This window comes from Lontra canadensis, unplaced genomic scaffold (genome assembly GCF_010015895.1).
Source record: "Lontra canadensis isolate GAN:19392208 unplaced genomic scaffold, GSC_riverotter_1.0 scaffold61, whole genome shotgun sequence".
Taxonomy (NCBI): domain Eukaryota; kingdom Metazoa; phylum Chordata; class Mammalia; order Carnivora; family Mustelidae; genus Lontra; species Lontra canadensis.
The window spans coordinates 5,671,954-5,689,700 of NW_022631055.1; the positions used below are offsets into that span (position 1 = coordinate 5,671,954).

General features: G+C 41.7%; 1 protein-coding gene across 33 annotated transcripts in view; it reads left to right on the forward strand.

Moving 5' to 3' along the window:
- NRXN1 (neurexin 1) overlaps positions 1-17,747 on the forward strand; it is a 1,152,783-nt gene that overhangs the window by 706,045 nt on the left and 428,991 nt on the right. The window contains exon 1 of one of the 33 annotated variants that reach the window (XM_032877827.1): positions 10,277-11,626. The exons of 29 other annotated variants lie outside the window; for them this stretch is intronic. In XM_032877827.1, the coding sequence (XP_032733718.1) occupies positions 11,365-11,626 (262 nt within the window). In that variant the 5' untranslated portion in view covers positions 10,277-11,364. Of the gene's footprint in view, positions 1-10,276; positions 11,627-17,747 lie in introns of those variants that run through there. 3 more of the 33 variants (XM_032877826.1, XM_032877829.1, XM_032877828.1) reach the window with 3 other exon arrangements.

Below are 17,747 nucleotides of genomic sequence, written 5' to 3' on the forward strand. Positions count from 1 at the left end.
CACATGATATTCCAGGGCACAGTTTTGTGCTACAAACTTCTTCAAATTGGAATGTAATACTAATAGCAGTGGTTAATATTCCTGTGAACCTAAAAGATGAAGCAAACATTTGCTGAAATTTGCATAGTTTTCAATTTTCTAATGCTGGCAAATGGGAGCTGCTTGAAAATAGAAATCACCTATATTTTTCCTAAGGAAAGAAAAGAAGAAAGCCTCACATATCAGTTCAAATTCTTCCTTGAATATTTTTAGCTTGTGTAGCAATTTCCGATTTTGTTTGTTTTTCTTTCTTCTTTTTCCCCCCATGCTGTGTAAAAGGCTTGCTCAGAGCAGTAGAACATAAAGGAGGGCATTTTTTTTTTTTTGCTTGTTTTTTTTTTCTCCTTTTCTCTCTTTTATTGATTGGTTGAGAGGGTCTGTGTTCAGGGGTCCCTTGCAGCTTCTCCAGAGACTATACATGTAAATTGAAAAAAATCAGTATTACTTGAAAAAATAACTAAAACTTTTATTTAACAGTACAAGAGCGGGTACTGTCTAATCCCTCAAGTAGGAAATTGCTTTTCTTCATGATCCATTGCTTTCATACTGTTTCTGTCTGCTACTGCGGAAGGAGAAAAGACCCACCTTTACCATGTCTGTCTTCTTACCTCTTATTGGTTGGCAGTAAATAGTAGTTGAAATAAGTAAATTTAAATAATGACAGTAAGATCCTCAAGTCTCAGTTGGACAACTATGATTATACCAAAGCAGGAGATAATTTACATGGGAACCTGAAATAAGGAATTAAGACTTTGGCATAGTGTCACGGTGAGGAGGTGACTTTTGTGTGGCTCTTCTATGTGATACTATAAATATTAGATGGAATGGAATAGCACATGCTCCAAAACTGGGGATATTTGGACATAGGTAGTTTTTCCTGACAGATGCTTCAGATTATTTTCTTAACAAATGACAAATCAAAATGTTGCCAAAATGAAGGGATACTAATGGTGTTGGCCATCAATCTTCCATTGCCCATCAAAGCGTCCAGTTTTCACCACAACTGAAACTGGTATTTGCTGTTATAGGAGGTAGCATTATTTTAAGGCAAAACATTGTAAATTGGACCTAAGTAGTTTCATTCTCAATATCTGCCTCCTAACTTTTATTAGTGTGTGAATCTTTACATTGCACAGAAAATTGAAAGCTTTCTCCACCTTTAAAATTAGAACAGCAAATCTAGTTTTAATTATTTAAGGGTAAAGGTAGATGGGATATTTATTTCTCTCCATTTGGATATAAAATATTTGAAATGTTTCTTGTATCACTTTGATTAAGGACCTAAAGTACAATGAGGGTAAACTAGCTCATTGGAAAATAATATATGAGGCAGTCATTAGGTATGCTTTTTAAAAATCATGAGGTATTCTTTAATACTATGATGTGTTAAATATTGAAGACCACACCATATGCCTAATGAAAGCTTCATTAGAAAGACATTAGCAGATTAATTTCACTTGCTGTGTGGTTTATTTTATTTAGAATGCAGTAAGGTAAGTTCATTAGTTTGTAGATGTAATGTTTTCTACTGTATCTCAGTGCAGCTAGGAACAATTCCACAGAGGTCTACAGATCTACTAACACCTGTCAAGATAAACACACAGTTCTCTGGGGGAATCATCTCAGCAACAGAACAGAGAAAATCTGAGGAAAGTAATTCTTTCATGAAGGAAAAAGAAGACCAAAAAAACCCCAAAACCAACCCTCCCCAAAAAAACCAAAACAAAACAAAAAAAAGAACCAAAAAAAAAACCCTCAGTGATTAATGATTTTTTGAAATGCCTCAGAGGTCATATATTTCTCATACAAGTATAAAAAAATATAATCCATCTTTTAAGAATAAATGTTTGGAAGCATATACTACTCATTTTGAAATAAATATTTCAAGAGATTTGAACTCTGTGGAATGATCATGCAATTTGAACAGAGCCATTGAAAGTTTCTGACACATATAAACTTAATCTCTCGTCCATCCCAGAACAAGTATATTAGATTATAAATTGTGCTATGGTGATATTACTTGAATGGCTATAGTTAAAATGGTGCCAGTATTTCCATTATAAAATCCTATTTTCAGGGATTTATTAGTTGCCTATAAATGTTTGCTCTGCAATTCAGCTTGGCAGCAAACATCTTTGCTGGGTGGTATTTTTTTTTTCTTCGTTTTACATAGTATAAGGGAGAAAGACATCTGTTTATAGCATGAGTAGGAAAATATGACAACAAATTCCTTTATTCTTCAAAACCAATTTATTTAGCATTCAAATCAGAGTTCAGCCTAAATTTCTTATATATTTTAGGCAATAAAAGAGCTAACCGAAAGCCTGTAAGGATAAATTGAAGATGATTTGTTTCCTTTGTCTGTTGGTTTTGGTTATTTTAAACTCCTAAACATGAAGATAGACTTAACCAGTAACTTTGATACTGTATTCATTCAGCACAATAATAATGTGGATGTACTTTTTTACATATTCCAGGTATTTTGGGGGGGGGTGGTATTTGTGATAGTCTACACTTGAGAAAGTAGCAAATAACTGACAAATTTCAGTAAAAGTTCCAATGGAGATTTATATGTTAAAATTTGGCAGAAGAATGAATGAAGTATTAAGAGAGAAAAGTTGATTTTTACTAAGGGAACAGCAGGGGCAGTGAGAAATGACTACAGTGTGTTTCCAGGAAGAGAAATATTCTGTGGCTGGAGCCAAGGATGTTTGTAGGGGAGGTGAAAGAAGTTGAGATGAAGATAAGACAGCAAGAGGTAGGGTGGGAGCAAATTTTGAAGAGCTTAATATGCCATGTTAAAGAACTTTGACTTTACCTGGAAAACAGGTATTTGTAGTATCATAGTCGTATTAACTTAACTATAGTACTAACGTCAAAAAAAATCACTCTTGACAAAATGTGTAGTCCAATATATTTATCCTGAATTGAAAGGGGATTAGATTATAGATCCCAAACAAACCTATTTAGAAATTCAATTCAAATTGCATGATTAAATTCCTCTTGCACCATAAAATGGCCATATACATCCCAGAACATACATTCATAAGGATAGATCAAATTGGTTTATGTTCTAAGTGCTTGGGCCTTCAGGGAATTGAGCTCGTCATACATGTGTGATGTCTGGTTCTGGATTTGGATATCTATATTTACTAGGGAATTTGCAAATTATGTGTCAGTTTTTATATCTCCCTAACTTGCCTTATAGTTATGTTGCCAAGTCTAGCTCCGTTTGCAACAATCCCATGCTTCTTTCTTCTGCAGTGATGGATCTGCTTGGCAGACTGCTGGTGAGGGCAGGCAGACAGATCCCACGTTGTTGGGTTGGGTTGCTGACTGTCCTGTAGCCATTGCTGGTCAGACAGGAGGCCTGATAAGAAAGAACCTGAAAGGGACTTGTATTTATGTTGTGTGTGTGTTTGTTTTATGGTGATGGACTATTTGGGTGGCCAGTGTCAGGTTTAATATGGAAACAGACATTCTCATCATTTCTGAATTACTTACCCATATCATAAAAGAAGAGGAAAGAATAACCTATTCAATAAATTAAGTAGGTAAGTAAATAAAATTTAAAAACAAGCACATGCTAATACATACATATGTATATACATACTAGGTACCAGACACTATTCCAAGTACTTTACATCTGTCAATTCATTTAATCTTTGCAACAACTGTACCATTATCAAGCCCCTTTACAAGTAAGAAAACAGTTTAAATAACCTGCATAAGGCCATGTGGCTAATAAGTTAATAGCCCTTGGAACTGAGCCCTCATGTAGTATCTACCTGCCTCTAGCTAAACAAAGAAGGGCTTAAATGCAAAAGATAGGGTGGAGAGAACTTTAGAAAATTAATTAATTATTCATTTTAAAATAAATTTATTTATTTATTTATTCTGAACAGAGTAGAGGAAAGGTGCAAGATGAGGACATGTAGGATTATATGATAGACATCTTGAAGTCTTTAAATAATGTTTTAAAGAGGAGATCTGGGAGCAGCACTGTTGTCTGTGTTGAGTACACTGCTAAGAAGGTGACTTTATTGGTAAGGAGCCTGATTAAAAAACTTGCCCAGTGTTGGTTAATAAAACCTTTGGCAGAGACTTTGACATTTAGATGGAGTGGTGGTTCTGAAAATCTGGTTCCCCTGGACGTGCAATATAAGCATTATCTGGGAACTTGTTAAGAATGCAAATCGTTAGTACCTTTACATAGCAAGGGAATCAAAAAAGCAAAGCAATCTATGATGTAACAGATCCTTTTAATGATTCTCCAGGATACTAAAGTTTGAGCACCACAGAGACACATACACTAAACTAAAAGATTATCGGGGAGATGGCCAAACTGGACCGTAGAGCAAGTAGGGAAGAGTTTGAAATGGCCTACGTTAAAAATCCCATTACAGGGGCACCTGCCTGGGTGCCGCAGTCACTTAAGCATCTGACTCTTGATTTCGGCTCAGGTCATGATCTTAGAGTCCTGGGATTGAGCCCCATATCAGTCTTTGCTCCCCCCAGAGGGTTTCTGCTTGGGCATTCCCTCTCCCTCTGCTCCTCCCCCTGTGCACTTGCTCTCTCTCTCTCAAATAAATAAGTCTTTTAAAGAAAGAAATCACAATACACATCATTATGTTTGTAACACTGATCTAGAGCATGTATGTATGAATAAATGACAGTAAGTTTTATTTAGTGCCTAATATATTTTAGAAACTGTTCCAATTCCATTACACACAGCATTATAATCATTTTACAGGTGAGGAAACCAGGGCAAGGGCCCATTAAACCCAATGTCAAATGAATAATAACGATGAACTCAAACTCACAGTCTGGCGGTCAAGCCACATGTTCTTCCATGATGTTATGAATATATTCACATCACATAGCAGGAACCTACAGAAGAGTGTGTCAGCAACATAAGTTGGCTGAAATAACTGTACAAACAATTATGATGACCGTGACTGAGAGATGACATACGATTGGCTAATGCCCAAGACAAGCCCCCAACACTTAAAGATGCTGTTGCAATGAAATTTCTATAACCCCGCCTTGGTGCCTAGCCAATAAATTTTAGGTAGGATGTCATGCATGAAATTTTTATTAAATAGGTCAAGAGAAAAGAGAGATCATAAAACAGCCCTAAATTACACAACTAACCTTGCTTGAATAAATCTAATCATGCTTTACAAATCAAACTGCACATCCGGGCTTTAGTTTAATTTGAGTGAATTGGGTATTGTGTTGGGTTCTCACTACTCCCTCTCATTTGATATGTCAGTGTGGAGGTTCTAGGTAATAGCTACACTGACGGTATTCACCAGTCTATATCTGTGACTGGATTATGTGTGGTGGGAGATGAAAGTATACTTCCAGTTAAGGAAACACTTCATTAATAAATCTGACTTTTCAGTGACATTATTACACCTGTAGGGCTCCAGGGATGCTTTGAGCCCCGACATATTTTTCTCTTGTTTTTGTCATTTGGTTGGTTGGTTGGCTGGTTGGTTTGGTTTTACTCTCACTGCTCTTGCTCTCCTATTCAGATCCTTTCTCAGAATGCCCACAGGGACCTGTACTAACCCAGAAAGGAAACAGGGTCAGAGGTTTGTCTCCACAGCTTCACAGATGACGCCCTCTCCTGAGTCTTTACCTCTTTATTCTCTCTCAGTCCTGACTCAGAAATGCAGGGAGACGGGTATGTGGGGTCTTCTTGCCTTTCCATTGTGCTGACATTAGAAATGTGAAATGCAAGACTGACAGTCTCCTCATTTTTAATTTTTAAAAGATTGGTGCTGCCTGTGGGTTTTAATATACTTCCCCTCTGCTGCTTTTAGTGTCTACTTTTCTATTTAAAAAGCTTAATACCGAGCTGTAAGAATTTCCAATTAAGTTTAAGGATAACACGAAAAGGTTGAAAGTGTCTGCCTGACAACCATCCTGTTTCTTGAGAAAGAAGGGTTGATTTTTAAAATATGAAAAAATAATTTGAAATGACCTGTCCTTTTCCATTTCTCTGCACCTTCTCTCTCCATTCATTCTCCTCTCTCTCCTTCCATTTCCTTTGTTTTTCTCCTCTCAGCTGTCAGACCCATCTCCCATTTCTTAATGCTGTTGTCCAACTTAGGCTACCTAACTTCTTGTTCATTACAGATTATCAGCCTTGAGTGGGCCTAGGACAATTTTCCATGCACAGCTATTGGGTTCTTTTGGTAGAGTTCAGTAGCCACAGTGGTTAGAGGCAGGGGAGCATTAATCATTTCCAAGAGTTCCCGAAAGTGCAGGTCATAGTGAATGTAAAATGCAAACCAACTGCTGCTACAGAAACAGACATTTATTAATAAGTAGGAGCAAAATCTTATAGCCTATTCTGGAAGTGAATGAAGTTCCAGCTCTTGGTTCTGTTAGGTACATGAAAAATGTCTTACAAAAAGGATTTTGCAAATATGGCAGCGACCAGCTCATCATCTGTCAGAATCAGAATAAGGACCCACTGGGGCGCCTGTGTGGGTCAGTGGGTTAAAGCCTCTGCCTTCAGCTCAGGTCGTGATCCCAGGGTCCTGGGATGGAGCCCCACGTAGGGCTCTCTGCTCAGCAGGGAGCCTGCTTCCTCCTCTCTCTCTGCCTGCCTCTCTGCCTATTTGTGATCTCTGTCTGTCAAATAAATAAATGAGATCTTGAAAAAAAAAAAAGCACCTACTTCCTATGGTTTTGTGATGATTAAATGAACTAACACATTTACATCTCTCAGACTTGTGCCAGTTACAAATATGTTATTTCTTAATATTACTATTATTGTGGCACCAATCCTTATGGTAAAAGGTGAAAGACCTCTTAGATTCACAAACTCTATTCAAGGAGAAGCAAAGCATGTGTTTGTAAAATATTTTGGCTAACCCACTGATCTTGAATGTTAATAATTTCATGAAAGAGAACCCATTCCTAACCTCCATTACACCAATTGACAAGCCATTTATTTCACAAGTAATAACCTTTTCTTGACATACTTTGTAATTAATGAGCAAAGCCACATCGTGATTGGAGATGATGATAGCCAAGGCTTCTAGAAGCTACCTCTGGCTTCTGTAATTCTGGCTGAGACACTGGAGCATACATTCCTGAGGAAGGCAGCTGACTCTCCTGGGACACAGAACACTAACACACATTTATATTACACTGTTTATGCTGAGATAGTTAAGAGTAAATTACAGGCAGCCAAGCACCATGTCTCCTCCAACCAGTTCCTAACTCAACTGACAATAATTTGTCAGATGCTGCTGCCTCATTTTCCTTTAAATAATGCAGTTCCAACCACAAGGGCTGACCAACTCAAGAGACATAAAGAGTAAGCTCAAGCTCTACTTGCTTCATCCAGATTAGGCAAAAGTTTGTTCTTGAGACTTTTGTACCCTCTTTCAACAGAGAGTTCTTCCTTAGTCCATCAAATTACAACCATTTGTAACAAATATTGCAGCCTCAGTATCACAGCACTCACCACAGAGCCCCGAAGGTATCACAGAGGTGCCCAAAGTTCTGCCTGGATCTTGTAGCTACAGTGTCTTCTTTGAAGGCAGCCGTAAATCTTTCCTCTTTAGCTCTGGAGACTCCAGTAAAAGAGATTTCTGGCCCATCCTTTCCGTAACCCCACCTTTATCTCCCTAGCCCTGAGACAATATAAGACAGGGAGGAGAGCCTTTTCTTCATTGAATGCCCTTGGGAAGGTTCACCAGAATCTTCTCTACTTACTCTACTCCTGTGTTTTTAATTTATATAAATCACTCTCTAAAGTCCCAGCCCTATTCTTCTCTATTTTTTTAAGAGAGTAACAAATACAGTAAATCCTCATTATACCCAGATATGAATTCACGCCTTCACTAAAACTTGTAACTCCCAAATCAATAATAGTGGCACGAGGGTGGTCATTAACAGACACACACAGAGAGGGAAGGAATTTCAGTCCCTAATACCCAGTTCCCAGCAGAGGTCAAACAAGGCAACACTCTGCCTCATACTATGAACAGGTGCTCTTTTTTGTGTTCTGTTTCGTGGCATGTTTTTCACACTTTTGTATTTTTTTGTTGGTTTTGGTTTCGGTTTTTGTGATTTCGCTGTTTAAAAATGGCCCTTGAACCGTAGTGCCGGAGTTCTAACATTCCTAAGTTTAAGAAGCCTGTGGTATGCCTTTCAGAGAAAAGAGGTTATTATGTTACCTAAGCCTTACGTAGGCTTGAATTATAGTGACGTTATAGACCATAACTACGATGAATAGTGAGAATTGACGGTATGCACCGAGAGGCTGACTTACACTTCCTGTATGCCTGGCACGTGAGGGAGTTCAAATGAAGACTTGACTCCTCTCCCTTTCCGGAATCTACCATCTGGTTGGAGAGGCAAGGACAGAGCAACACCATATACAAGGGTATTGGGGAAAAATGCAATGCTCTACGTTTCCTGTCAATGGAAAGGAACTGAAGAATCGTGCAGGCTCACCAGTTCAAATACGTTAGACCCACATGAGAGGAGAGACGTAGTGCCTCAATTGTGGGGAGGATTTGATATATTTTAAAGTACTCTCACATTAAATATAGCATTATAGCCTTCCTGCCCTATGGGATTGTTAGGAAAGATAGGAACATGACTATTTTATAAAGGAAGCCACGGAGCCTCAGGGAGAGGCTAACTGACTAATGTGACAAAACCAGTAAATAAAATGGTAGGGCCAAGAATGCAACCCAGGTTTCCTACCTCCCAATCCAAGGCTCTGTCCAGAGTAATACTATGAGATGTCACAATGAGAATATTACATAGAGTCTTAAAACCATACTGCTGGGATGATTTTGCTCTTCTTTTCCTTTTAAATCTTACTTGATGTATTAAAAATGAATATACACAACCCTTGGCTAATGAATTAAAATACACATGCTAAAAAATAACAAAATGAAGAGGAAATGGCCTGGGGATATGAGTTGGGAACAGTACACAGGGGAAGGTGCTGAATTTAGGTTCTGTTGCTCTTTGAACAGCTGTGGGAAGTTGGGAGACGTGGTGTATTTAAGTAGATAAAAACATATTCTCTAACATGGCTAAGCCATTTCAATTCAGTGAACTACTGAAGAATTATTATTTTTTAGTAGAATCATATAAGCTTGACAGGAATGTGAGATACTGCGTTCCTGCGGATTTAATTTGTTGGCCCCTGGGTAGGGGTTACATAGTGACCACCAGAGTCCCAGGGTGACTCTGAATGAACTAGGAGGCAATATACAAGTCTCAGTCACCACTTCCAGAATCAAATCCTCCTGGTATTACTTTTTTTTGCCCCCATACAGGACTTTGTATTTGTTGACCTAAGGGATTATATAGTCTGTGAGGAGCCTTTGAGAAGCAGTGCTTTATCAGAGTTGTTTCCTCTGTTTTTAAATAGGAATAAAGACAAAAAATGTCCAGCCACTAGACATTTCACAGTTTTTATCATGTTTTGGAAACTGGGGAGGTATTTCCGTCATAGTCCTAAATCGTATCTGCTAGCCTCCGGTGACTGTGGTCCTCTTTGCCAGCTCCACTTGCTATCCTAGATTTTTACTCTTAGGTTGTGTTGTCTTTGCTGGTCTCTCATCCAGGACATGCAGCTTCCAGTTAAAGATGTTGCATTTCACCCACGGGATATAAATATGCTCTCTTCTTTGGAGGCACTAGATTTGAGAATTTTTATTTCCCATTGCCATTTTCCTTATGAGAAAGGGTGAGAGAAAGGCAGAACTTCACCCTTATGAAACACCATCATATCTGGGCTTCTCTAGGGATCTTGGGGGTTCTTAAATATCCCCCAAACGTTTGAAGTACAAGCAATCTCATTCACACTGTTTCTATCTACTTTCCTCCTCTTTACCACCTGTCTCCTTCCTCTCTTTCATTCTTTTTCTGTCTCTTCCTTGGCTGCCAAATTCACTCATTTTTTTTTTTTTTCCTCCTTCTCGTGTGTTTTGGTTCCCTGCACTTCCACTGCCTTATGTGAGATATGGTATTGTAGTGGGAATGAGGACTCTTTGTTATGAGGATTATGTGTAATTAACAGATCACCAAAACTGATACTTGAGTAGACGGTGTCAAACCATATTTAGCAGATTGGGTTTGAATACCTGGCAGAACAAGTTTGGTCCAATAAAAAGAGCCGGGTTCTTTCCCTTTTAAGAGCTCCCAAACACTGGTTACATCTAAACCATAGGGGTAGGGGAAGGGTGCCGTTTGCCGTTGTAATTCAGACCGAGGGATCACCTGGCAGAGGAGGGAGAGTTGCTTTTTAGGTGTTCCCCGCATCGCCGTACACGTGTCCCTTTGATGTGTGGAGAATGCTTGAGAGAGGCAAAGCAGGGCGATTTCTGTGGGAAGCTAGACCAGCCTCCCTCGTTACATAGGCTCGTCCTCTGCATTGCATCCGAGCTTCAGTGATTTGCTGTTTGGAGACTGCAGATTTGCATAGAGCCCCTCGCTTCGCCAGCGTGTGTGGTTTTTCTTTTCTTTTCTTCTCTCTTTTTTCTTTTTCTTTTTTCTCCCCCTGCCCCCTCTTTCGTCTGCTGCTTCTTTTCCTCAGCTCTCTTTCCCTGGTTCGATCCCCGCTTCCTTCATAAGGGTGCACTCTTCCCTCTGAACCCCTCGCCCGGCGTAAGTGTCAGGAGGCGGCGGACGCGGAGATTGCCTCGGGAGCAGGCGATGCGCGCCGCTGCTCCGCGCGCTGCCCGGGGGAGGCTGGCGCGATCCGGGGAGCCGGCCGGGGCTCAATGGAGGGAAGGGGTGCCTCGATTTCATGGGGTCTGCTTCTCCCTTGAAAGGAGGTTGGGCCGGCGAAGTGGCCTCCCCAGTCCCCACACACAATGCTAAATGGATTTACCTAGTGGATTCGCGGTGGATGGCTGTCATGTAGAAGTGAGGACCCTCCGGGAGGAGCTTTAAACAATTTCCCCGCTCCCCACCCCCCGGCACGCACTCTCGCCCGAAACTCTTTGGGAGTATCTCTCGAGAACCTGGAGCCCTGGAAATCTGGGAGCAGCCGCTCGCTCCGCGCTCGCTGTTCCCCGGGGCTGCCTTCCCGGACAAGCCCCCCATCAGCTGCATTTGCATCGGCTATGTTTCGGATTCTTTGGGGTGCAAGGCACGGCGGACTCCAGGACCCCGAGAAGACTGTCCGAAGGAGGGAGAGGATGGGTGCTCTGGCGCGGTGAGGCGGCCGGCCCCTCAGCCCACCCGGAGCCTCCCGCTCCTCGGCGCCCTCTCCCCTCCCCGCGCCCCAAACTTTGCCTCCCGCGGCGGCTGCCCCTCGGCGGGCGCCCCGCCATGTACCAGAGGATGCTCCGGTGCGGCGCCGAGCTGGGCTCGCCCGGGGGCGGCGGCGGTGGTGGCGGCGGCGGCGGCGGCGCAGGGGGGCGCCTGGCCCTGCTCTGGATAGTCCCGCTCACCCTCAGCGGCCTCCTAGGAGTGGCATGGGGGGCGTCCAGTTTGGGAGCGCACCACATCCACCATTTCCATGGCAGCAGCAAGCATCATTCAGTGCCTATTGCAATCTACAGGTCACCGGCATCCTTGCGAGGCGGACACGGTGGGTCTGAGGTGCCAAGTTCTCGCGGGTTACTCCCTCTCTCCCTTTCAACCCTGCGCTCGCTTCTCGGCCCCTAAGGCTCAGAGAAATGGGAGCGCGAGAAAGGGAGGTGCATTTGGGTGTGTTTGGTGGGAGCCACTAATCTCTTTGAAGACAATAGAAAGGGGCTGGGGGAAGGCGTCGCGGGTGTTTGTGGTGAGGGGTGGGAGGGGCGTTTCTTGTCGGGGTGCCGGGAGAAAAGATGTGGGCACCTATGAAAGGACCATCCCTGGCCGGGCGCTTGGGCCCCGCGGGAAAGGGGCGTTACTAGCCAGAAGGTCACTCGGTGTGGCCGGATGGGGCGCCGCGCTCAGCCGAGGGACCTGAGCGCCACGGAGAGGAGGGCTCTGCAGAACCTTTTGTCTGTGCTGTATGTGCTGCCCCACCTTATGCCCATTTTCCCAGGCCTGGGGGAGGGAGAGGTTCCAGCTTGCACATTCCTTCAAAGTGTGCCCAGACCGCAGTGGCAGTGAAGCGGCTGGTCCCAGGACTCACTCAGCAGGCTGCCAATTGCTTTTGCCCCCGCCTCTTCCCTTAATTGGAGAAGGTGGGAGAGTCGCCCTGGCACCCTCTCCGGTGCTGGGCAGCCGCCCACCGGGCTCGGAGAGGACCTTTGAACACCAGTGCCTTTACTCCACCCCCCACACAAATACACTTCTCTTTCTTGGTGATTGGACTGAGTTATTTTTTTTAAACAGAGTAGAGAGAGGGTTGGCTACCCAATCCCAAATCCCCATGGTTCCTGTCTGAAGGCTTTTGGGATTAGGGAGGTCCTGCTTCCTTCTTACTGAAGAGTTTAGTGCTTTCCAAAGAGGGCAGGTGCGTGAGCGCTGGCTGGACTAAGCCAGGAGGTCTGCCTGGAGGAGAAGTTGGAGTCCAGAGAAACTATTCTCCTGACCCGTTTCCTTCATAAAGAGCCGAGTGGTTGGTAGGTTTCTTCTCCAGAGTGGCCAACAATGTAAGGCCAAGTTCCTCTCATCTTCAGATAAGTGCCTATTGCAGATTCCCTAAACTGCCAATAAATAAAACCTCAAACTGTTTTGGTGAGTCTTTCCCAGTACCATTGTTTCTTCTCTCCCAGTGCTGAGTCTGCTACTTGAAAAGGCAGGGTGAGAAAGTTGTGGAGACTTAACTCCCCCCACCACAGGCCCCCTTTACCTAAGGGGCCCCTTCCTCTTTCAGTCTTGGTTCAGCTTTATGTCCTTTGCCCTTCTCCTTAGGTAAATCTTCTCCCCAGAGCAGCTGCTGCTTATACCAGGATGGCCCCTTCCTCAGGGACAGGCTTCCTACCTAGGGACAATTCTGGTTAGATATGAGGAGCTATAGCTTAACCTAAGTGAAGTGAGAACAAATCCTCTTGACACCTCATCTTAGGAGTGGCTTAGAGATACACCTCACCGTGGGTCCTAGGAATCCCTTCCCTTCCTTCCCTCAGGTCCCTCTCAAGAATTTTCTCTAGTTCAGAGTGGCCAGGCTGGAGAGGAGTGATGCCCCACACCTGGGCTTCTTAGCTCTAAGTAACGGAGAGGCTAGATCCCTTTGAAAGCATGAGGAGTTTCTGCTGCTTTCACCACTTTCTCACAGTATTCCAGGACCTTGTTGCTCCTTTTCCCTGGGTGCTGTTCTCACCCACTGCCCTGCCTTTGTTCAAAATTGCGAGAGTCCCGTGGGAGGAAGGCAAGTCAGGGTGCACGAGGGGCAGACAGCGTGGGTGGGTGAGGTGAGCCAGGTGGGGGTATGCGAGGGGGTGGGGCGCCTAATTGTACCAGTGGGAAGTGCTTGGCTAATCGTCTCATATGCATTTAACTTCTCCTTTCCCGTGGCTCTGTCTCTCCCGAGGGCTGAGGCAGCTGAACCGGGAGCGCCCTGGGCAAACCGAGAGAGATCACCAAGGGGCCCTGCCGCAGAGCCGGCACTCCTTTTCCCCTTCCCACTGCAGCTCCTGCCCCAGTCAGGCGCCGTCTGCTGGTCTTTACAAACATTTCTTTCCCTCCAGAATACAGGGATTGTCTCCGTATGTGAATGAAAAACTAGGCACATCTATCATTGAAAAAAAGGAAAGGATAGAAGATAGTGGAGAAAATTGTATGTGAACAGTGGTTGATATTATTCTTTTGGGTCAGAGAACTTTCTATTTCCTTTGAAGGTTCTATTGTACGGACATATTTGTTTTTGAAACTTTACCCACCCTCCTTACACATACTTCTGGAGGGAGATTTCTGATTTTTTTTTTTTTTTAAATCCGAGTAACAAACTTACCTGTCAGTAGCCAGCCTCTGCCAAAGAAAAGCTGCTGCGAATCTTTCATACTTCATCCCTTTCCTTCCTTGAAAAGAGGGAATTAACTCTGGCTAGAGAACAATCAAGAAATATTACGGATGAAATAATCTTCTCAGGGTGGGGGATGGAAAGGTGTAAGGTGGGAATGCAGAGGGGCTGAGAGCTGGGCAGGCAGGGTGGTGGCTTAGAAGAAAGCTAGTAAGAAAGAGGTGATGTTGAATTTGTTGGATCAATAAACTGCCTGACTATTCAGCTAATTAGGCTAAGGGCCCACAAGGAAATAATCTTTGAGCCTAACGACGAGGGTGAAGGGGAAGAGCAAAGGTGAATCACAGTACGGTAGATTCCTAGCCGAAAATCAAGGCAGGTGTAAATGAGGTTGAGTTGAAAATTTCCCAGACTACTGAAAACATACATATGTTGATGAACAAATCAGCCAGGCTGGTTTTTTGTTTTAGAATTTCTTGGAATCATAAAACATTTTTTTCTCATAATAGAGAAAGCGCGTATATGCTTGAACGTGTAAAAGAAAAATCATGTGTGGTGTTTTTTAGGGAATAAAATTTAGTCTATCCTCTATGTTTTGAAAACTGCTAGGTTGACTATCCAGGTTCATTCTTCTTCATTTTCTCATCTTGCCATGCTTCATTTGCACTATTATGAGGTGTCACTTACAAGGATTGCAGGGTGCTGAAATCTCTCATGGCTACCCCGAGCATCTTTATGCAAGCTGACCCAGTTGCAGAGATTATGATGAGGATTTTTTTTAAAAATGCATATGAGAAGCAGGTTTTGAGATCACCGCAGAATCCTTTTTTTTTTTGCTTGTTCTTAAAAATATAAGTGATGAGAACACTGCCATAAAAATTATATTTTCATTTAAAAAAACAGAGAATGGAATGACTGTAAATGATAAAAAGCAAGCCTTCTCATAATTAAGAATGCTACTTAAAGCCAGCAAGAGTTCAGAATAAACCAGTGTGTTCAGTTAGTATTTCTTTAGCGATGGGCTATATGTGCCAAGCATAGAATGATGTCAGCGCAGTGCTCGGGTTCCCATCTCTTCTCCTGGCTTTCCTAAGAACCTCTGCATACTTTCAGAAATTAGCTTTGAGCCTCTCAGTAATTTCAGGAGATAAAAGAAAGAGAAAGCCATCATACAACCGAGCACATCAGGGCTAGCCATTCTCTTCCCACAAATATGAGCTCCGGAAATTATATTGTCATGATTAGCTTATAATATTAAAGGGCAAAAGGGCTTTCCCAGAAGGGAATGTTAACAGATTTTAAAAGTGTGGTTTGTAATTGAAGTAGCCCAATGCTGTTATATAAGAATAATAATTATATCTTGAATGTATAATGGTTCTCATTCTAAGGCACTTCTGTACATACACTAACTTCTAAGAGGAGCTGTCCATTTTGGAGGGAGTTTGAATAACATTTTCCTTGTAAGGGTACTGAGATATACCACAGGAGCACAGAAAAATGAAGTCAAATCTCTGATCAAAGAGAGGAGTTAGAATTAAGGCTTCATGTTCCAAAGCCCGGAGCAGCTGAAAGGGTCCACCTTGTGCTTTAATGGTTGAGATCTTGGAGAAGAAATTATCACAAGGACCAAAGCCTAGCCTTTTGCTTCCTACATGTATTAACAATAGTGAATACTTGAAGATAGAGTATGGCCACCTCACTGATGTCCCACTGCTCACGTCATTGATTCTGCTGAGGAGGGTTTCGTTTATCTTTTGTTTTTCTGAGACATAAGTTGCTGTATGATATAGTAATCCTTTTGCTCCTTTGTCTAACAAAGAGAGTTAGCAAAACCTCTTGCAATACACTTAGTGTTCAAAAAAAATTTAGATTTTCTGGTAATCAACTCATAGGTGTGACCCAAAACAGTTTTTTGGACTATGAATATTCAGCCAAAATAGACATTTCTACCCCACACTTCTTTCTTACATTGGCTTCTTGGACAAAAATATGCATCACTGCAATGCTATTTTAGATAAGATGGTCAGCTAACATTTCTAGAAGAAGCTTTGAATCAATCATGGTCCTAGTAATGCAAGACTCTTGGGTAATTTTTGGTTGCTCCCAATCTTAATATATTTATTTTTTAGATTGTCCGTTCCTTCAGAAATACATAGTATATGTGTGTTTCTGTGTCGGTGCATCAGGTACTATGGAAGGCCAGATAATAATTGGGATAATGAGAATAGAGGTAAGAGAGGAGGAACAGGGTACCCAAGGCAGGACCATCAGAAAGTTTGCAATTTAGTTTTATAATTTGTTGTTAGAAAGAGTTAATCCTTAAGCAGAGAAACAAAACTTGTTCTGTAAAAACAAATAGCTTCTGAGCATAAATGCAAAAAACAAATTTGTATGTGTAGCAGTCATCTGGGACTCAGTATGAAATGATCTGATAAAAACATCAACATAGTGGATTTTATCTATATTACATTATATTGACCTTTAATATTAATGTTCTGGAAAGAGCTCCTTGCACAATTGCTTTTCACTGAGTTGCATATATTTCTTCTACCAAAACATAAAGTCTCTTATTTTTCAAATAGATGTTAAGTCTGGTTTTACAAATGTGTTTAAGACAGGGGCTTCTTGACTTAAATTCAAACTACTATAAAAACTATTGAATAAAAATTCAAACTACTAAAAAACTATACTTCTGCAGCTTGATCTGGAAAAGTAAATTCACAGACACCTATCTGTGAAAATTTGGCCACTGCCACTGACTAGCATTCTATAAATTTACTAAATTACTTGTCCTTACTAAGATTGTTTTTTCAGCCCATAAAATGAAAATATGAGTTATAGCTCAGTGAAGAATAAATGATTTGATGAATGCCCAGACTATAATAGGCCCCAAATAAATGTTTGTTTAAAAAAAGTAGACATTTAGTTAGTTTCCACATCTTGGCTATTATGAAGAGTGCTCCAATCAACATGAGAATGTGAATATCTCTTTAGAATCCTGATTTTAGATCTTTTAGATAAATACAAAGTGGAATTACTGTATCATATAGTAGTTTCTTGGTTGTTGTTGCTTTGTTTTGTGCATGTGTGTGTGTACGTGTGTTCTTCTCTTAAAGAAATTCCATTCTGTTTTTCACAATGGCTGCACCACTTTGCATTCCTACCAAGAGTATACAAGCATTCCAGTTTCCTACATCCCGTCAAAATTTGTCTTTTTGATAATAGCCATCCTAAAAGATATAAGGTGATATCTCATGATGGGTTTGATTGAATGGATGAAGAAAATGTAATACATGCAGATAATGGAATATTTTTCAGTCTTAAAAAGAAGACCATACTTCTGCAGTATACATCATGGGTGAACCTTGAGGACATTATGCTGAGTGAAATAAGCCAGTCACAGAAAGACAAATGCTCTCCCTCCTCCACTTTTTTTTTTTAAGATTTTATTTATTTATTTGACACAGAGAGAGAGAGATCACAGTAGGCAGAGCAGCAGGCATAGAGACCATGACCTGAGCTGAGCCTTAACCCTCTGAGACACCCAGGTGCCCCCAAATGCTCCCCTTATATGAAGTATCTAGAACAGTCAAACTGACAGAATGAGGGAAGGAAATGGTGGTTGCCAGGAGCTGGGGACAAGAGGAAGTGGGGAGTTGCTAATCAGCAGGCGTAAAGTTTCAAATATATAAGATGAGTATGTTCTATGTATCTGCTCTATAGCCTTATGCTAAGATGACAATACTGAATCGCACACTTGAAATTTTTTTAAGCCGGTGGATCTCATGTTACGTGTTCTTACCATGATAGAATA